The sequence below is a fragment of the Erigeron canadensis genome, chromosome 4, assembly GCF_010389155.1.
Source record: "Erigeron canadensis isolate Cc75 chromosome 4, C_canadensis_v1, whole genome shotgun sequence".
Taxonomy (NCBI): Eukaryota; Viridiplantae; Streptophyta; class Magnoliopsida; order Asterales; family Asteraceae; genus Erigeron; species Erigeron canadensis.
In genome coordinates, this window is record NC_057764.1 from 35,679,318 (window position 1) to 35,701,644 (window position 22,327).

The following is a 22,327-nucleotide window of genomic DNA, read 5'->3' on the forward strand; positions in this document are numbered from 1 at the left end:
GCAATTTTTCCATTAGAAAAATATAGACAATTGAAACAAAATGTTGAACGAATTTAACAGACAATAAAAACAAAATGTTGAACGAATTTAATATTTTTCTAATACGATAAATGATGATCTTTGACTTCCTAGCATCATTGATAACTAAAAGGGAAGGAGCCGGAGCGAGTTGGAGGGGAGAGATGGCGGCGAGCTCGAGAGATGGAGCGAGTTTTGTATGCCGGTGAGGGGAGATGGGCGCGAGAAGGGACCGGCAGGTAAGTAGCTCGCGGGGAGTTGGAGAAGACAGGGACCAAAGATGAAACATTTCAAACGGTCATATGACCGTTAAAAGGACTGTCGGTGCAACTTTAGACGATCCAGGGACCATTTGTGACAAGTCTGAGAAACTTTTTTTTTTATAAATTTCTATATAAATGGCCGAATGTATACTATCAAAAAACACAACCAAACACCATTTTTACTTTATATTTCTCATTTCAAACACAAATATTAACATATTTTCATCATATGGATCCATTATCCTCATCATCGTCGTCCGAAGCAATTTCTTCGGTTTCGGAATTTTCAATTCCTTTGCCGTTTCCAAATTTATCCACGGGTAGTAGCCTACCTTTTTTGCAAAGTGTTCTTGATGCGGTTGAAGATGACACGACAAGCTCAACCGAAACCCGCGCCTACATCGAGCGGTTTCGGGAACGAGCTTACGAAACGCTTATGCGTGACTACTTTGTTGAAAACCCAAAGTTTGGCCCGGTTTGGTTTCGTGAAAGATTTCGAATGAGTCAAAGGTTGTTTTTGAATATTGTTATTGACATTAAGCAACGGTTCGTTTACTTTCAACAGCGTATAGATCGGTCGGGAGAAAGAGTTCAAGTGGTTTATAACCACGATGCAGTGGATGAGATAGAAGATGAAGAAGTTCATCATCGTCTTCGATATGATCTTATAGAGCACGTTGGGAGACAAAATTTATCCCACCTCGAAGACCCGGCGGCTCAACCAACATCGATTGTCGATTTATTTATTTAGTTTTTTATATTTCATAATAAAATGTATGTGTTTTTATTTTATTTTATGTTTTGTATCTTTAAATTTTTAATATCTAAATGAAATGTATGTGTTTTCTTTATATATTTGGTTAGTTTATATTTAAAAAGGTTAGTTACATAAAGTTTATAAAGTTAAGGATAAATTATTAAAATATGAAGAAAAGGTTGGGAGTTTCGGATGTCACTAAAAAAAGGTTGAAAAAAGGTTAGAGGGTTGAAATTATGTGGAGTAATTTGATTGGATGGTTGAAGGGAGATGAGAGAGTTGAACTTTCGGCTCCCCCCTGGTGAGGTATTGATACTTTTTACCTTCAGTAAATCATTTAGATTAGAGTCTTTTTTTCACACTAGAGTGCTGCCCGCGCGTTGCAGCGGCGACGGTCTATAATGCTTTAGCCACTGTAACGGTTTATTGCGTTCAGTTTACTTTCATGAGATGCGTCAATGCAGGATCTAACCGTATATATCATTCTAAAAATAAGTCGCGGATTAGGTGCAAAAAATAATGAAGTGCAAACACTAACCATGAAAAATAACTATTTACAATTGTAGGAGAAGAGACCAAGGCAATTAAAAAAATAAATAGTCAAAGATTAAAATTTAATACAAATATATAAAGGACATAATTGGTTCGTAATTTCGTGAGTTATAAATTTTTTCTTATTCGTAGCAATACCTTCAACAATAATTTTAGAGTTAATGGTGAATTTATAAGAATAGGGGTTTTAGGTAATTGTAGGGTTTTTTTTATTAAGGGTAATCTCGGAATTTCATGGATAAGGTGTGTTAAAGTAGTTTAAATGTAGAGGGTATATTAGGTAATTCAAAGGTAGAGAGTTGAATAGGGAATGAGATAACTTGTTTATATAGGTAGTATAGATTTGTATGAGTTAATTGTTGAGTAGTTTTGAAAAATCTGAGATTGCAATTTAGGTATTGACATAATTTAAAATAAGATAAATGATCAGATTTTTCCTAAGCTATCTATGGTAAATTTTATGTTGTCATATTTAAGTCGTAATATTTGTCAAAGGGGCAAATTATTTCCTTTTAATGACTATATATCTAATCTAGGTTAATGAACTATTGTAGAGTAATATTTTATATATTGAGTTGTTTATGTTTATAGAAACGAGATGGGTATCCGTGTAATGCGGTGGCAGTGCCGGTAATGGGTGGTGCTGGTGAGGGTGATGGTAACGATGTAGTTATTAATCTAAAAGTGGTTGATGTATATGGTAGTGTAGTTATTTTATGGTTAGGGGATGTATCTTTTGTAAATAACTTTATTAAAAGTATTATAAAAATATTAGGTGGAAATATTTAAATTAATAAATAAAGAAAATAGATAGTTTGGATAAATATGGATGGAATATATTTTAGCGACATATTAGGTAGATTTAGTGTGTGAATTATGAATGTGTTGAAAATTAAAGTATTTTGGGTATTTTAAAGGTAGATAGTTAAGAAAAGAGAATAGTAGTTTGTTTATTATATAGCATAGATTGTTTCATTATATAGTAAAAAAGAAAGCTAATGAATTATGTGGATTTCTATATAATATTGAACGAGAATCATGTGGAACTTTATCAAAATCTTTTTGGAAAAAAGCAACATTTTAACATTGAAGTCTGAAAAAATGAAGTATGTGGTTGTTATATACTCATGCTTGGGTGTAGAACTCCGTACATATTAATTTTTTAATATATATGTAAATGTTTGGCCCCATGAATTTTATGGATTAAAAAAATAAGATGAGAGGGGTTCTTGGGTATATAATAGCCACATAAACTTTACCCTCTTGAAGTATTAGTCATACATCAATAACGGGCGCTTTATAATGTTTATGTTTTATATCATCACAACTGTATATTTCTAACTTCGATGGTGTATATATCATTTCATATTATCTTATGTGTTTCTCTAACTTCGGAGATATATATATAATGTTATACTATTCTTTTTATATTTTACTTTGGATGTAAAAATGCCATGAAAGATATGTATTTATTCATTTTAAGAAGATGTTAGAATACAATTTTTGTCCTATATTTCACTTTGTTGCTAATTACAGAGCATAATGTATTTAATATAATTTTATAAATCGGAAGTATCATATTTTTTTTAAGGTGTATTTCGACTCAGACGTGGTTGGAAGCAACCAACAACCATTAGACCTCACGAGATGCTGAGCATACACTGCAGTCTCTCAACCCCCTCCTTGTGGAAAATGTCTAGATGGGAAACCCAAGGATTGTGTCAGCCGAAGCTCGAACTCACAACCTTGGGAGAAAACCCACAGAGGCCCCATATAGGGATTTAAGCCAGTGGTTGGAAGTACCATAATTAAGTTCACTATCTTATCTTAGTCCTAAACATATCATTATTTCTATTATATCCGACAAAACACTTAAATATCTAACTAGAATTCTACGAACTGTGATGTATGGCAATCAACAAGGATAAAGATCAAACGTGGGCCAATGCTTCATTGGTCCACACTCCTTTTTGAAGATTCTTCTCACACCTATTTTGAGATTTGCGTTGCCCGTTTAATCGGCCATTCATTATTTTTCATTTCTGTTTCTTTTTGTAATTAATTATCGATGATGAGTTGGTGCAATAATTTAAGTTTTCTCCTTATAACTTATAGGCTTCATATTCGAATTTTTATTCAGCCAACTTTAAAATATACGTAGTTCTTTTAAGTAAGTTTGGTTGAGTATACCCAGGTTCAAGGTCTGGGCGACAAAATTTACCTTATTAATCGTCATACTTTTAGACGAATTAGTAGGGGGTTTCCCCTATTGGATATTTAGAATAGACATTTCTACTTCGAGAGAGCTCTCAAGCACAGGCTTAGTTAAGACAACGTATGATACGGCACAAAGTTTTAATCTAAATTCACCTATTAAAAAAATTGTACAAAATTTAATTAAAACAATTACTTGTGTTTTTCTAAGTTTTAACAAGGAATTCCTCATAAGCTTAGATCAAACCTTAAACTTCACATTAATACACTATTATCATGAACACATTACACCCATTCGCCCAACCGATACCAATTGCCTTAATCTTGTCAAGGCCCAAAATGACTCGTGCTACTATAGTAAGTATTACTATCAAGTTATTATGTATTTACTGTTTAATCTTTTGCACAAAATATATAGCTTATAGAATAGACTATAGAATGTGAAGATAGCTTTCATTCATACTAATAAAAGAGATGATATTAACTAATCTATCATATTTACGCATTATTTTATTTGTACAATGTGTTATGATATTTTTTCGCCTCAATCTAATAGCCTACCTATCGGGCGCCAATACAATAAAAGAGAAAGTTTGCGATAATTTATACAGTGTGATAAATTATCAAAATACATGATACATTTATCATCTCCCTACTAATAAAGAGAGCTAAAATAAAAAATATCCCGTACGTAAAATTTGTGTCTAATTTGGTAACAGCAATGTATACAATTTCATATTGGTATATACATATATATCCATGATATAGATGTGTTTATTCTAGATATTGTTTAAGTCATTCAAACAATTTATATTCCATTTGTAGTGTGGTTTTGGCATGAGAGTGAAGTGCAAAGAATATATCTACTAATGTTTCCCTAAAGCAACATCTAATAAGACTTAAAAGCTTCACCAACGCATTAAATTACACCCACAAGTTATCCTTCAATCAATATGAATCCTCAATCATGTCTTAATCATCTAGCTATTTGATTTTAATCGATCCATAAAATATCTAATATATAAATAATCCACGATAACAATGATTATTACAAAAATCTTCTCATATCATCGATTCAATTATATATATATACTAAAAATTAAAGTTGGAATGTGAGGGGAGTTACTGTAGCTAAAAGTACTCCCCTTTAGCATAAGGTACAAGCCTTTAAAGCATCCAACATAATTAACGGACTTAACGATGGTTAGGTAACAGACTTAACGACTGTTAGTGACGGACTTAACGACCCTTAGGGCGTGTTTGGTTCACAGAATGTTTTGGGAAGAAATAGAATCTTTCAAAGGAATTGGAATTTGAAGGAATGAAATTTGACAGAATATTTTTGATCTTTTGAAAATTCAAGTGATGGAAGGAATGAAATTCCTTCCTCCATCCCCAAAGAATGGAGATTCCATCAAATGATGGAATGTTTACATTCCTATGGAATGAGATTCCCTCTTCTTTGTGCAACCAAACGCACTAAGGAATGGAATTCAATTCCAATTCCATCAAATTCCATCAGATTCTGTGAACCAAACGCGACCTTATTTTCTTTTTTTTTACTACATAACTTTTACTTTTTAAACTTTCCACCAAATTTTATTTTTTTTTTACATTTCCCTTTTACCTTTCGTCACATAGCTCTTGCTTTTTAAACTTTCAACATACAAACTTTGTTTTTAGGTATAAAGTTTATTAACTTTTGTACTTTTTTTCATATAACTTTGTTTTTAAACTCTGCTCTGAAAGTTTTCTTTTATTTTCTTTTACGATATAACTTTTGATTTTCTAAATTTTATTACCAAAGTTTCATTTTCTTTATTTTGAACCACAACTTTTATTTTCTTAACTTTTGTCACGCAAATTTTGTTTTTCGGCTTAATGTTTTTGTAACTTTTATCATCAGAGTTATGTTTTTCTCTCGGGGCTACGCCCGGGTAGAAATACTAGTTAAAGACCATATACCAACAGATGCTGAAGAATTAAGATCAGAAGAACTTACCGAATCAGAATCAGAAGAAGAAAATCCAAAAGTAGTGTTTATCTAGAATTTTTTATTTTCTATATATAATACATGTTATATCTTCCGCAATTGAGGTTTAATTAATTCATTTATTTATATTAACGAGTTGATTGATTGATTTATATTGTAGAAGAATGATGGAGACGCTGGACTAAGGGGACTCTCTTTGGGGAGTCGGACAACAGCAGTTTGATGCCCGAGATTTTGCCAGATATATCTAACAATCTTTTGTAGTATTTTGTCATACATATGCCCCTGAGTATATCATCAGTGGCATGGTTTTTTTTTATGGACTGTTACTTACGACGGTCTTGATTGATATGATACAACAAATCAAACATGCATGGCATATGTGAAAGATTTGGCATTCCTTGTTACAGCTTAAATATAATCAACTTATCACAATTAAAACCATGTTAAGATCTGTCCCCATCAGTGCTGGCTGTTGCCTTTTCTTAGCTGCTTGTCCGATGAGTTTTCTCCATAATGGTAATGTGTAATTGTCAGTAATATTAATTTTTTTAACTGATTAAATTTATATGTATGGAAGAATGTAGCCAGCGTTATCGATAGGATATGTAGGTCAATTAGCAAGCTGATCTTATAATTGCTTCAACTAAAGCGGAGCGATTCGGGGTATTTCGATGACCCGAATGTTGTTCCTTGTTTTGGAAATGACTCTTACACCGCTGCTCCCCAGGGCGATCTTGCTCTTCTTCTAGAAGGTTGTTTTTTCAACTTTTGTTACATTATGCTGCCTCAGAATTAGTGTTTGCTGACTGCAAAGTAGTTGAGCTCAATCTTTGCGTCAAGCTTGAGCTCTGTAGAGCTCGGGTGCTGCTCTATTTGTTTGTACCCCTGAATTCTTATTCATCATATTTACATGTTTGCTAACTCTATAACAGAAATATGCTAATAAATACAAATTTATACCTTGAGCGCCTTAAGTTCTTTTAGCTTTATACATTTGTATAGCTGAAAGTTGATTACAATTTTGAAATTGGAGATTCTATTACATAGGAAGCTCTATATATATATATACACATAGCTGTGACATTTCGTCAGTGCGGTTGTCATTGATGTCAATTGTATGCATGTTATAAGTTTTATCTTTGCAATGCAGCTTCTGAGTCACCTTCGAGTGCATTGACCCTTATCCAACAAAGATCACCATTTGTTAAGGTATGCCTAGCATCTTTATGCCTTTGAATTGTTTTCATATAAACTGCATCACTTGGCGGTTTCCACTTGTTGCCAAAGTTACTTATCGAAGTCCTGCTATATATGCTGTGTGTTGTTTTTCAATATAGTTGCTTTTGGAATATTGACATTTAGAGCTCATCACTTATTCTTCATAAGTTCATATATGCTCATCTATTATTTTGAGTAGATCACGGATATCTTGCCAGTGGTTAGTGCCTTAGTGGTAACCGTTGCTCATTAGAGGTTGATTGATGTCAACATCATAGCTCAGTTGACAAGTACTAGAGACTCTTAAGGAGCACGGTTCATATGGAGCTATGCCCCATAAGAATTCAAACCTGTTTTAGTAGTGAATTAATCCAACACCACATTTAATAAAGTCCATGATATGCCTTCCACACAAGCTTAGCATAACAATTATGTGGTGTTTGATAAATGAATAATTTAAAACTGTCCTGTGTTCAAATTCCTAGCCCTGACCATTTAACCCATTTATTAGATACACAGCTAAGTGTGGGTGTATCTCAAAAGAAGTTATTATCACAATTAAGAGTTATCTCAAAAGGGTGATTATCCCTTTTCATTGGAATTGTTGCTATGATTACTACAGGTCATGTTATGGTTACTTGGAATTGATTGTGATGATATTCGGTATAATAAACACATCTACATAACAGAAAGTCAGTATTGATTATATTCACTTTGGACTATATGAAAGGTTCACGTTGGTAAGTTGGTTGAAACAACATATTGTGTATTTAGCATTTGTGTCATTAATTTAACATCAAGGTATCTTGTCGTTCCATTGTCAGTCTTGTGAATATGCTTTGTTGATGGCTTGCATCTTTAATGTAACGTCTTTTTTAGGTGACCGCAATGTTTCATTTGAATCGACCCATGAATCTTTTAGGATATCTAGCTAATCAGAGCAGATGTTATTTCATTGATAAAGAATTCAAGTGAGTGGTTCCTAGGATGTTGAATGTGAATAAAAAGGTGCTGTAAATTTGGATCTTTTCATTTCAGTGTTATTGGATACCCTTTACTTCTCACCTTAATCGATTATAATCCACCTGTGATGCGTGGAGACGTAGAACGATTTAGAGGAACATCATAGTAGGTAGATTTTAAATATCTTCATCTGTGTAATCCAAATATTCCATGTTTAGATGTATTAGTTTGTCTATACGTTGGCCCTGAACTCATGTATACTTTTGGGATTGTCATTGTTTTCGTTCATATTCATTAATTATCTCGTCTTCATTTATGTTTTGATAGAGTTGACAAAGTGTTTGGGTGGACTGATGGGTCAAATCAGTTTGGCTCTAATGGCCAGGTTTTCTATTCCAAAAACGACTCATCTTGCAACTATGCATCCTCCCACACAAATCAACTTACATTATACAATTGAGATCACTAAAAAAATTTAACCTGTGATCACCGGTCACCATCAAGCATATATTATAAAATTATACATATATAATTATACATAATATCTTAAGTCTCAAGTCTCCCTCTATACAAAATCAATATATTTTTATTTTTTTAATTTTTTATTATTGCCGTATCTTTACAATACCCGTAACTTAGATTTTTTAGTTTTACGTTTCCCGTTCTCGTATCGTTTCCGTGCCCCTTTGGCGTATCCGTTGCGGTGCTACATAGGATTATATTTTCAAACCTACTTCAGATAACAAATCTCAGTTTAACTACAAATCACTACTGTTTATTCATTGAACCCATGACTTAAGGAAAAATTTGAAGTGCATTTACCTGCCATGATGACTTCGTTGGTTTATCGATGTTAGTTAGCAAAGTATGTAAGAACCAACATTTGTCAAAGTTAAAAATTCTTTTATGGCTCCTACCATGTCAAAGTCACAAGATTAATTTTTTAACTTATTCTTCGGACAAAATAGTTTTACCAACACTATCTTGATTACAAAGTATCACTGAGTACTATTGCAATGGTCTATACAGACTCGCAAAAATCACGCATCATAAATAGAACCAACATTATACCTAAACCCAGGAATACAACTGAAAATACACAAATCAGCAAGATCCGTGTCTTGGGATTTTAATATGCATACAATCACTTGAACTTTTGCCCTTGTTAAGCGCCTTTGTTTACTAGAAAGCATAGGCTTTAGCCCTCGTTGTACCAACTTCATTTGTTCATACTCTTTTTACACTGTCACCATGGACGACCACAAATCCTTCACTTGCAAGAGTACCAAGTGCATTCCGTAGCTGGCAATCAAAAACAATTTAATAATAACACTACAAGCACCATCATTTTTTTTAATATCCATTGCAATGTTAATTCTAACATACATATAAACCACCTTTATATAAGATGGCTAAAAAGCTTGTTATTTGTTGCAGAAAAGGATAAAAAACTTAGCAACTCACATCATTAAGGAGTAGTTCAGCATTATTGCTTCGCTGCTTCAACTCTTCCAGCAACTGCAAAATAATTGAAGTTTTCATAAGTCTCGATGTAGCAGTTATAGCTATGAATGCGATAAGTTAAACAGATGAGATAAACCGCACCTCTAGCAACCGAGTAGATGGACCTCCTAATTGCATCTTTTCCATAATAACATTCCTAGTCAAAGCAACCAAATTGTCTCTTCTCATTCTTTCACTAGCAGAGACACCAGTTGTTATGAGGTCCATGTCAATGGTTCCTGTTCAGATAACACTTCTATCAGAAGAGGTATATATATATACAAACTAGTTCTTTTTTCTGAACAAAATAAAGCACATGAAAACTAATGGTGGTATCTATCTTATTTTATTAACACAATGTTTACCGGTGGCGTGATCTGTTGCAGACTGCTGTAGTGCAACCTCAAGAAGCCGGAAAGCCTCTACAACATCTTTTTTCTCAACCCATTCTGAGAATCGAATCCGAGCATGAGCCTCACTGAGCCGTATCAGACTTTCAATTTGTCTTGGGGTAGCAGTGATCACCTATTAATTGGATGAAAATAAATTACAACCTGTACACCTGAAAATAATAATAGTTCTTCAAAGAATGTCTAAATAAATTATAGAAAATGCTAACCTTTTTACTACTTCCTGGAAAATTTCCTCTTCTTCTCATTTCAACATACCCACGTGTCAACTCTTCTGCAGCTTCATCAGATAACTTTGGGTGTATGTTTTTTCTAGCATAGCTCAAATAAGCAGTCAAAGTTGGAAGGTCAATGACATTCTGCTCTGAATTCTGCAAGCAGAAGCCAATATTAGCACTTATTAACAAATCAGCTACAGACAATTAAAAGTAACCTGATATGTGTTCAAAAGCATAACAACATGAATTAATTTATCACAAATGTTCATATTATCTTTGTCATGACATAGTATATAAAATCATACTTAGCACATCACTTAATTGTAAAAAACAAAAAAAAAAAAATCATTAAAGTCCAGTCAACCCATTTCGATCAGCACTTCAAAAACTATTCGTTATGAGTAAAACATGTTTAACCCACCCAGTTTGCCACCTTTTACTAAACCACTGATAGATATTTCACCATAAAAGCAAATAATTAGCAAACCTCAGGATTCTCAAAATGTAATGCAACAATATGCTTGGCAAGGCGCCTATCAGTCTGCTCATCAGCTTTGTCAAGAATTAAATAGATCAAATCAAACCTGAAGAGCATCAGATCGACCAGACATCAGTGCTGAAGAATTTGTAAACTTACTGCAGGATTATCTGTAGCAAGAGATGTCTTTATGTGAAATAAAAGTAGAAGTGAAACTTTGTTCTAACCTGGAGAGCAACGTAGGAGGGAGATGTATATTGTCAATGACTGACAAGCGAGGATTATAACGAGAACCACTTGGATTTGCACAGGCCAAAACTGAAGTCCTTGCATTGAGAGATGCAATAATCCCTGCTTTTGCAATTGACACAGTTTGTTGTTCCATCACCTAAGATAAACAGGTGCCAATATACACAAACATTACAATTACCCGGATTGAAAAGAAATAAACTTATTAATAATATCAAAATATGTATTGCACCTCATGTAACATGCTCCTTGCATTCTCAGACATTTTATCAAATTCATCAATACAGCATATGCCTCTGTCACTAAGAACCAAGGCCCCACTCTCCAAAACCTGATAATCAGTAGTATGGAGTAAGTCACAAACCATCACACAACTGTCACATAACCCATGCATCTTGGGATCTCTAAACATACCGTTTCACCAGTTTCAGGATCTTTGGCCACATAAGCGGTCAATCCAACAGCTGAGCTTCCTCTTCCACTCGTATAGATACCACGAGGTGCTAGTTTGTGTATATACTGGAGAAGCTGGGATTTACTGGTACCGGGATCACCAACTAGAAGAATGTTAATGTCTCCCCTGAAGCTAGCCCCAGATTCCAGAGTCAAAGCACTCCCACCAAACAACTACATTAAGACACAAAATTTAAGTTTATAATGTCAATGTTCAGAACTCAAAAAAGATATATTTAATGTACATTGATAGAATAGATGACTGAATATACCTGGCAAAGAAGTCCTTTCTTAACATCATCCAATTCCCATATGTTTGGAGCTAGGGACCTAGTAAGCATGTCATAAATATCAGGCTTTTTAGATAGCTCTTTCAGTTTCTCCACCTGTAATCAAACATAAATATAGATACATGAGTAATATGAAAATAATAATTCAACGAGTAGCAACAATTTGAAATCATTGCCTGCTCTTCGTAGTCCACTGGAGTTCCTTGATCATCTTGAGTAGAGGCCTGTTCAGTTTCCATCGGATCTTCTGTATTCATTCTTGACTTGTCTGTCTTCTTTATATGAAGACAATCGATGTAAGTCTGAAAACAAAAATGAGTTGCTAAATTGTATTGTCCATATTATGTTCAAGTGGAAAATTGGAACATGGCAGAACATCTACCTTGAATAAAGATTTCACAGTCCTTTGAGTTTGACCAATCCTCACACTCATAGCCCTATATATCCCAGTGATCTTTTCAACAACAAGAAACACACATTTAGAAAAATCAAGCACACATTAAAAAAGTCCAGCAATTTTATTTAAATAAAGTCAAGTACACATGTTAAAGTTTACCTCAACTCTATCTCCGGGCTTTCCAGCATCGACCAACTTGTCATGCATCAGCAAGCTAACTGTATGAGGTGTACCTCCTTCAGGTATCTCATCGGGTGTCTCCTGTACTCTCACAACTTGCTTATCAGCAAATCTGTAGTAAAATTAATGCATTAAATAAATGAGTCATTAGAAAAAAAAAAGAGAGAAAAAAAAAGCTGTTTACGACATAAATCAGAAACACAATGGTATATGTACATTGTAGCAAAAAAACTAAAACTCTAACAAAGACCTTAAAGAAGTTGACATTATTAAGTTCAATAGATATACCTGCATCTATTGTGAACTAATGTCATTGAGTTCTTGGTTTTACACTCTTCCTTCATGCACATAGTTGGCTCATTGATTCGTCCTGATAACACCAGATCATGCATTCATAACAAATCAGTGACAAAAAATAAAATAAACAAGATACCATCTCCATACAATCAAATAAGCTGGCTCATTTATCAAAAAAAAAACATCCACATTATCAAATATATGATGTAAAACCAGAAAGTTACCTCGGTCTACAACAATAAGATCAGAGTAATGCCCACACACTAAACATCGAAACACTGCTTCCCTAATTTCCGGTATAATCGAACTGCATCTAATAATCATCCCTTTCAATGACACCATCTTCTCAATATCTGATAATGCACAACATTTTACATTCATAAACTATATAAGCACCTTCACATTAAAAAAAAACACATCTATATATGTATATGTATATATAATAATTGATTTGACGAGAGAAAACTAACCGGATGGGTTCAAATTTCTCATGGAAGTCGAGGTTTTGAGATTAAAGATCCTTGCTTGAATATGCTTCTCAAACAACGGATTGATTCGACTAACCATATCCATCAACACGATATCGAATATTGCAAGGACTTCTAAAGGGTACCTCACCATCTTGGTATACAAATCGTTATCGTACTCAAAAATATCGTTAGCGTCCACTTCCAACGACTCGCCTTCCATTTCAATCACATGGTTAATCGTTCTCATATATTTCCCTTCATCGTGCGAAGGATGTTCTCGGAAATTCCTCAAAAACCTCAAAATCGCCGCGTTCACATCTTGCACGCTTATACTCGTCCCCCAAACATACATTGGGGGTGCATCGGGTTCATCATTTCCCCCACCATCGGATGACGGTACAGGTGGCGAAGACGGGTTGTTGGGTGTGTCAGGAGTGTCCGGTGGACCGCCGCCGCCACGGCGAGGAAGTCCTCCAGGTGGAGGGCGAGCGGTGGAAGGACGAGAGTTATCGTCAGGGGTGGCGAATCGGGAACGGGGAGTAGACGACGGTGGGGGGGTTTCGGACGGGCCTCGACCGCGCTTACTGCGGCGGGTGTTTGGGGATGAAAATGTGTTATCAATTGGGCTTGAAATCATTGTATCATTAGGGGATGAAGGTACTGTGTAAATCAGTACAGTACAATTAATTTACATCTAAAATTTAATTAATACATACATACATATTATACCTAAGAAAATGAAAGCTAAAAATAAACAGAAAATGTAAGTAAAATGAACAGATCGGAGAAGAAGATTACCGTCGCCCGGAGTGTTGGGATTGCGGCGCGTGCTGCGACGGCTGGGAGTCAAATTATCGGGGCTGCGAGGAGTATTTGGACCGCTGCCAGCCATTGATTGGTGTTTGGATTGAGAAGAAAGAAATGGGGGTTAGGGTTATGCAATTTGGAAAAAAATTTGGGGGAATTAGCTTTTGTTTAGAAGATTTGGCGGGAACCAAGTCAGGTTTTTTGGCGCCAGCTACAGGGAGGGAGTGTGGGCTTATTATTGTAGACGGGCCTGTTGATGTGTTTATTATAGGGCCTAAATTATCAGTAGCGAAAAATTTAGATGTGAAACTGAAAAAAAAAATTAGAAAAATTAAATGTGATTAATTTGTGAGTTTTACAAGTAAAAAGATGATGAGAATTTGTGAAAATCATGTGTAAGTAGTGTATAGATTATGTATTTATGCTTATGGGTTAGGCATATGGATCATTTCTCAAACCACAAAAATATTAAATTTCATGTAGAGTTTTTAACACACCCCCCATAGGTTTTATTGGATGATTGCACTTTGATGTTTGAGTTATCACTTTAGTCAGATGGATTCATATTCAATTCTCCGGTGTGTGTTTCTACTACAGTAATTGTAAGTGTAGAATTAAATGATATGTTAGGATGTTTGTATGGTTGAAGATAAAATTATAAGATTTGAAGGATTGGTAAAGATGGAGAAGGATTTGTAACGATATGATGTGACACCTAAGGACGTCCTTAGCATTGGAGATAGTCTTACTAATTTACCGGCCATTACTATTACAAAACATCGTATAAGTTTATAATTCCATACATTATATGAATCTACTTAATTTAATTTTCACTTTCAGTTAGGTTTTATTTTACTACTTAAGATATCAAAAGCAATTTGGTTGATGCTTCCACCTGGCTCATAACCTAACTCAAAGTAGGTTAAGTAAGAATATTCTCCATGAAACATGCAACGCAATAAAAATAGGAATGAAAATTATTCATCTGTTTAGTGTTATTATATTGTATTGTATTTGTCCAGTCACTAGCATAGTGTGCATATATACATATATATCCATTCGACCATTCAGAATTTGCCAAACTAGCTAGGTTCGATCCATGCTTTTCCCAGAGTTCCAATCTATATGTTACGCCTAATCTAGGAATTGGAAAAGAAAAATAATACGGACCGGATCGATGAAAATACTCCATACTCGAAATTTTGGGATGGGGTGGGAGCGAATTTAATGGGGAACAATACGAGTTAATTTCAGGGTAATTAACTGATTTTATTTGGGTTCGATCGAGCTGGTGTCTTTTCATCCCAACTCGAAATCTACATATTAGTTATTTTTTATAGATTTTTAACACAAAAAATTATGTGGGTTGGATTTCGGGTATATATAGTAACGAGCATCGGGTCGTTTTGGGTGAACTGTCGTTTTAGAATCCATAATATGCTAGTTGTGCACACGAGAGTATTCGGGAAGGATAGAAGACGTTGAATACTTCACTATAAAAGCAAAAAAATTGTGTTCATTTATAAAGTTGGCTTATTCATTGTCGTTTGTTTGTGTTCATACATCGACAAACATATGCATGCGGAAATACAAGTGAACAATCATATAACTAAAAGCATTATTATCATATAACTAAAACTTATTCAAAACTAATTTTGGACTTTACCTTATAAAACATCCTCCATCTGCTAAAATAGTTATCCTCGGGACATTTATAATTTTTATTTTGATATTAAATATTTAAATATTTCAAAAATGGACATTTTGATAGGTCATTATCATCTCTTATAAATTTTTTAGAAAATACATGCTTAACAAATTATATGCAAGAAAAAAAACGTTTAACAATATCAATAGATAGAATTTGAGATTTTGAGGTATTGTATTCAATAGATAAGGTTTACCAAAATCAGTTTCTCTTATAATTGAAGTTAGATACATAAAAAGTCATTAAATTAACAAAATATAAATTAATCTATATTTACAATTTTCTTATTTCATTACATTATATTATTATAAATATTAACTACATATATGAACACACGTTCATGAATATAAGTTAAACGGATATAAATGACCGAATGTTCAACAACATATTACTGAACGCTTAAAAGTATAATGAATGAAAGAAAGATATGTTCATAGTCGTTCATTTAACTAAATGAACCAATTTTATTAACATTTGTTCATTCAACTAGCTAGCTACATAACGAACATAAACAAATCTTGTCGTTGAACTCTAATGAATGTCCGTGAAACGTTTAACTCGTTTACATCTAGGGATTATTAACCTGTTGAAAGTTAGAGTCAATGTTTGTGGAGGGATGTCGATCCCCATCATGTACAATCATCACACTAGAATTCACCATCGGTTGATTTGGTCCTTGATCGTATAGTATACCCTTAAACACATGCCCTCTTATATTTATCGAAGTCTCATATGCGTACTCTTCTACACTTGCATTTTCTTCTAAACTTGTTGTAACTCGTACACATGTAAATGTAGCTTCACTACTTACCTCGGTCGGAAACTGTCCTCCAAACCCTAAATAAAAAAAAATGCAATCATTAGCATTACTTCCTTCGTCCCATTTTGCTAGGAACCTAACTTTGAATTTTCAAAGTCTTCATTTTGCTACTTTTGACTGTAAATATTTTTAATCGTGTTATATAATATTCAATGAAAGTTATATCAATTGAAACACATCTAAAACTCAATCAATTTATATAACTTTCATCAAGTATAATATAATAAAAACAAATATATTTAAGGTGAAAGTTGCATAAAAAATACTTTTAAAATTTAAACCTTGACACTTCTAATGAGACGGAGGGTATTTAATTATCAATGACATAAACAACAACCGTTGTGGACTTATAAAACTATATACAAGTAAAGTACATTATACCAAACGATGATTGAGGATCCAATAGTTGTTGTTCTTCTTGTTGATGACGATCATGATGAGATGGACCAGCTGCCGCGGAAGAGGCAGCCGCCATGGCTGCCACCGAGTTCCTCACAACTTGACGGGTAGAAATGGGAACCCAAGTGCTCTTCACATGAGTTTGACATTCAAATTCACGTCCTCTACAACAACTTCTACACCTATAATACAAACAATCCTTCTTTGCTTTGTTCCCACACTCTAGACACCTCATCAATATATTATATATATATCACCACAACTAAACAATATCTATATCCTTTTTAAGGTTTTGATGTATACATATGCATATATGTGTATGCATGCATATGCTTATATATGTGAATTTAGATTGGTTGGATTGATCTACTTATAGATATTATGTAAAGAAACTTCTAGTGATTCATGTATCATCTTTTTCCAAAAATCTTTATTCCCCAATCTAATTAATATAAAAAGTGTCTATTAAGTTTTCAATTTGAATATGATGACACATGCACCCAATGTCCATACAACTATACAAGAAAGTCATTTAATCTAATAAACTATGACTGTATAATGATTACATTGATTCGATTCACATACTTTTTGTTAATATCATTTGCAAATTTTCTTATAAAGCGAGGAGTATCAACTTTTCCGCCGCTCGCTTTCTCTTCATTATTGCAAATTCTCTTTCTACTTTTTAAAATGTTAATCCTAAAGAGGCGAATAGAAGAGCTACTAATTTCATAGTACGGAAGTTCGAATAACAAAAAACTTTTTCTTTATAAGTATATCAAAGTTTAATTAAGAACTAGCTAGGGTTGGATATTAATTATAATTAATTACTCGTACTGCATGTACTAAAATAAATGGATGCGCGCTTTGGTGCGTAAAAAAAACGTACGTACGTAGTACAAGAGATCGATGATAGTATGTATTTTTCATCCCTTAACATGAATGTCATCGATCAAAACCATAACATATAAAATTTGACTATTTGACTATTATTAAAGTTTTAATTAATAAACTCTTCTTTCTCTGTTATATGTTACTGTCCGTATAAATTAATTGCAACAGTAAATGCATATGTTATAAATGGCGCACGAACTTAATTTGATCGATCTCTTCTCCCAAATAAGTAAGTATGCCAATTACATTACATAGTCTATGAAATTAATTATATGCAAAACAACTATACATGATCATGAAAAAGTCATTGATTTTCGTCGCATTTTTCCTTTCTCTCATGACCATAGGTAAAAATTTGATTCCTTTAATTATTCTTTTCCTTTGTTTGCGGTAACTTAAATATATATAATCTGCTAGAAATAACTTACGATTCTAAGATATGTGTCATATCCAAGTAATTATAATATTAGTACATCAAATATATAATCGATGTTTTTGTTACCCCAATTAATTGTTCCCAATGATATGAAAATATATGTTAGTACTTCCAATTAACTAGCCAACTATACTCACCATACACAAAATTAATTATCTGCAGTTGTGGAGTTTCATATGGCCCAAGAAGAAGAACATTGTTATGACACCAACATTATGTTTAAATGTCATAAGAACAAATGTGAAGATGCATGTCATTCGGAACATGGATCTGATTCAAAAGGAGAATGTTTCCCATTTCTTTGTAAATGTGTTTTTCGATGTCCTCCACCGATGGATGCGAAGAATGAAATTCATGAAGTCACTCCCATTCCGTCCCACCCTATATAATCACACGTTGTAATTAAAGTTTAATCCCTACGTACAAGTGGTATTAATTAAGATCCTCATAAAGCACTCTAGTTTTTTTTTTCTTTATTATTTTGGTGATATTGTCGTTGATTGTTATGTCCTTAATATGATAATAACTATATGTTAAAAGGTACGAGATGTTATGCCCTTAATATGATAATAATTATATGGTACCAGTGTTAAGGTTTACTCCATTACTTTTTTCTTACAATTCTTTTTGCTACGATGTTACCTTTGATTGGAACTAATGAGTAATGCATTTCATTCACCTTTTAAGAATGCATTTCATTCACCTTTTAAGAGTTAAGAAGGCTAGTGATGGATTTCTTATTTTCTTAACACCATGAGTCAATGACTATACTCATACTCATGTATATTCCATCTTTGTTGGGCCTTTTATGGGCTTCATTACTTTTTTTACATGCAACTTGGTCAACAAATATTTGATTTTTATTTATGTCGACCAAAAATTGATGGATCATCGTTAACCAACTACCCAATTTTGTTCTGTAAACCTTTTTTTAAGGGATTATGTGGACCCAGCCAAGATTATCATTTCGAGTTCAAGTGAAGCAAACCTTCTTCATCATGTGGTTTCCATTAAATGAACCTAATTTGTATGTCTATTAATTAACCTAATTATAGGATAATAACATATGGAAAAATCATGGAGCAAAATTATGAAAGAAAATTAGTGGAATCCATTTGTCAAATTCTTAAGGTTTTAGGTTGATTTTTAGGCATATTAGTTAGGTTGATTAATCATTTTCCTTCTATTAATACGGAGTATGTCTTGTGCAAAATGGAGCAAAATTATGAAAGAGAATTAGTGGAATCCACTTGTCAAATTCTTAAGGTTTTAGATTGATTTTTAGGCATATTAGTTAGGTTGATTAATCATTTTCCTTTTATTAATACAGAGTATGTCTTGTGCAAAATCCTCAAAATAAATATTCATAAATGATTTTTGGTTATTTTACTTCCAAGTTTCAACCATGTCATTTCTTTCATAGAAAACATTTATTTGCCAGTTTTTTTCTTCTGAAAATCGATAAAAATCTGTACGTAAAAGACAACAAATATTGTTGGACATAAAATGAACATTTTTATTTTATACGTAACTTTCATGTTTTATTAATTAATGTGTTTTTTTTAACATATTAATTAATGTGTTATTTCCATGATTTGTATGTGGCAACAAATAAATAAACTGACAAAGGAAGTAACATATTAGTATTGGTAAAGATTGTGTCTGTTTAAAATTATTGTTCTAACACCGGCCTATCAAATTTTCTATATTTCTTAATTACTAGCAAAAAACTCACCAACTATATTTCAATATTAATGTTAATCGATTTTATAACAATTTTGAAAGTCAAATATACGTACGTAATAACGTAAACACAAACTTCAAAATTCCACATGTGCAAAGTAAACTCAAATATTCATATTTTTTATTAAGTAATCACGCGGATGGTGGCCGATCGAACATGTGAAATGTGATCCAGGCACTAGGATACTTCGGACACATAAAAGCAAAAGCATTAAATTACAAGTGATCTGGTCGTGAGTCCAAAGGGATAACATAAACAAAAAATACTTATCATTCCCAACAAAGCTTTGTCCAATAAATAAACTAAATATCTTATACAACGTGTAACTGGCAAGCCCATAGATTTGGTAAGCAACTAGCTAAGATGAGTCAATTTAATTAGATGTCAAAATTAAAATAACATTCCAAGTAAACCATAACATACAAACAAAAGTTATGAAAGTTCGAATTATAGAAAATGTGTACAATGAATATATTGTTGGCCTATAAGCCATTGAGTAAAAGACAAATAGGTATAAACATAGCCTATTTTGGTAGCAATTGAACCATGTTCCATTAGGCTATATTTAATATTAAGGATTTATTCGTTCTTTAGCTATTAAATTATATCTTTAAAAATTTTTAAAACTTTTAGAAATTTTTTCCAATCTTTTAATTTTACCTTCAACCATACAAACATCTTTACATATCTTTACATTTTTCACATAATCAAACATCCTTGCATATTTTATACTCGTATACAAACAAACAATAAATAGTACCATGGATATTCTAAAACATATCCTTGACTAAGGATATTTACCCATAAATCATTGGCTAAGGATATACTTCAAATCTTCAATAATAAGAACATCTCAAAACTTATAAGAATATCTTTACTATCTCTCATTGGAAATACTTGTTTTTAAATAATTGTAAATTGTACACCAGATGCAATTCTTTTCTAAATAATTTAAAATTCTTCAAGTCAAAATGATAAAATTTAAACTTCACTGATATATATATATATATTATATAAAGTTATTTTAAGAACCTTTTTTCTGCGAGAACCTTTGAGAACTTTTCAAATCAAGTCCAACAAATAATTATTCTTTACATGAAAATTGTTTTTTGATAGTTTTCTGAATAACTTATGTGTAATTTATAAGTTTATAATTGTGTGGAGGCATGGATTATCATCCGTTATACAATTATGTGGAGATTTGGATTCTTGGTCACATGTGCACGAATATTGTTATGATTACATGTGATCGAATTGCATACATGTGATCATAGCAATATTCGTGCACATGTGATCAAGAATCCAAATCTCCACATAATTGTATAACGGATGATAATTCATGCCTGCACACAATTATAAACTTCAAAATTACACATAAGTTAGTCAGAAAACAGTCAAAAAACAATTTTCATGTAAAGAATAGTTATCGGTTGGGCTTGATTTAAAAAGTTCTCAAAAATTTTCGCAAAAAAAAGTTTCTCAAAATAACTTTACCCTATATATATATATATATATATATATATATATTAAAGCTATTATCTATAGTTTTAAAAACTTTTGATCTATTTTAATACTTACAATTAAACATGCATATAACTAATGGAAGACACAAGTTAAAAAAATACCCTGTTTTCTTCTTATAAATACTTGATTCTTGATAGTTGATATATATTAGAGCTATCTAAAATGTAAATGTTTATCATTCGTAAAGCTATGAGTTTGTGATTTTTATTACGTGTTTTTAGTTTGTGGGTATGGTGTGTAGTCAATGACGGAACTAGGATTCGAATTGACCCGTAGCACAAATTTATTTATCACTAGCCTTTTTTATCGACGTTAAGTAACGATAACAACTAGATTGTTAAGATTTTTAAGGATGTTTTTTGCTATTTTTGACTACGGTTTCTTTTTTTTTACTGTTTTCATTTCTCATTTAGTTGTACAAGTTCATCTTTGTAAGATTTATTGTTAGGAAAATCTTTTAGAAGCTTAAATTTGATTACAATAACCGGTATCCCAAATTACTTTGACCAGTAACACTATTAAGGAATACATCATTTTTCAAAAAAACTTACACTACATAAATTTAACGGATCCATAGACCGGGCTACCCTAAGCTCAATGTAGTTCCGCCTATGTATGTAGTTCAATAAATTTGATGATTTTGGGTTAAAAGATATCCAAAAATGGATCATCAATTCATAACGATTATAAGCTAGATTACCGAGTGTTATCAGCACCTTAAAGCTTTTAACATTTACATTCACGTTATTCGTCACTAGATTTTGCAAAATGTGAAACGACACAGGGATAGAAGAATTTATTTAAATTATATGTTATAATTAATACTAATTGGGTGATTAAACCCCAATCCGGCCATACACATGACCAATTGACCATTGACTAGCTACGACTCATACTCAGATTTTATTATCGGAAACACTCATGACACAACCTTATAATTAAACCCTCACCACTAAACAAGCTAGGGTTGAAACTTAAATAGCTCATAATGATAATACTAATGAGTAGCAATGCAAGATCATCAATCAATTATCATGATTAATGAACTTAATACACAATGCCGGCCAAG

The 22,327-nt window shown here is 32.7% G+C and overlaps 2 protein-coding genes across 2 annotated transcripts; both read right to left on the reverse strand.

Annotated features, from left to right (window-relative positions):
- Positions 1-8,940: 8,940 nt before the first annotated feature.
- On the reverse strand, positions 8,941-13,847 carry LOC122597802 (DNA replication licensing factor MCM4). The gene is made up of 17 exons (XM_043770377.1): positions 13,725-13,847; positions 12,927-13,586; positions 12,681-12,809; positions 12,448-12,529; positions 12,139-12,271; positions 11,965-12,036; positions 11,759-11,884; positions 11,565-11,678; positions 11,254-11,466; positions 11,072-11,170; positions 10,818-10,978; positions 10,600-10,696; positions 10,104-10,265; positions 9,850-10,009; positions 9,587-9,723; positions 9,446-9,499; positions 8,941-9,283 (listed from the first exon to the last, which is right to left on the reverse strand). Exons 1-17 carry the CDS (start codon positions 13,816-13,818, stop codon positions 9,209-9,211), a joined length of 2,568 nt encoding a protein of 855 aa, XP_043626312.1. The 5' UTR covers positions 13,819-13,847; the 3' UTR covers positions 8,941-9,208.
- A 2,162-nt stretch (positions 13,848-16,009) lies between these two features.
- On the reverse strand, positions 16,010-16,895 carry LOC122597492 (protein SHI RELATED SEQUENCE 1-like). The gene is made up of 2 exons (XM_043770081.1): positions 16,643-16,895; positions 16,010-16,278 (listed from the first exon to the last, which is right to left on the reverse strand). The coding sequence occupies exons 1-2, from the start codon at positions 16,893-16,895 to the stop codon at positions 16,010-16,012; spliced, it is 522 nt and encodes a 173-aa protein (XP_043626016.1).
- Positions 16,896-22,327: the final 5,432 nt, after the last annotated feature.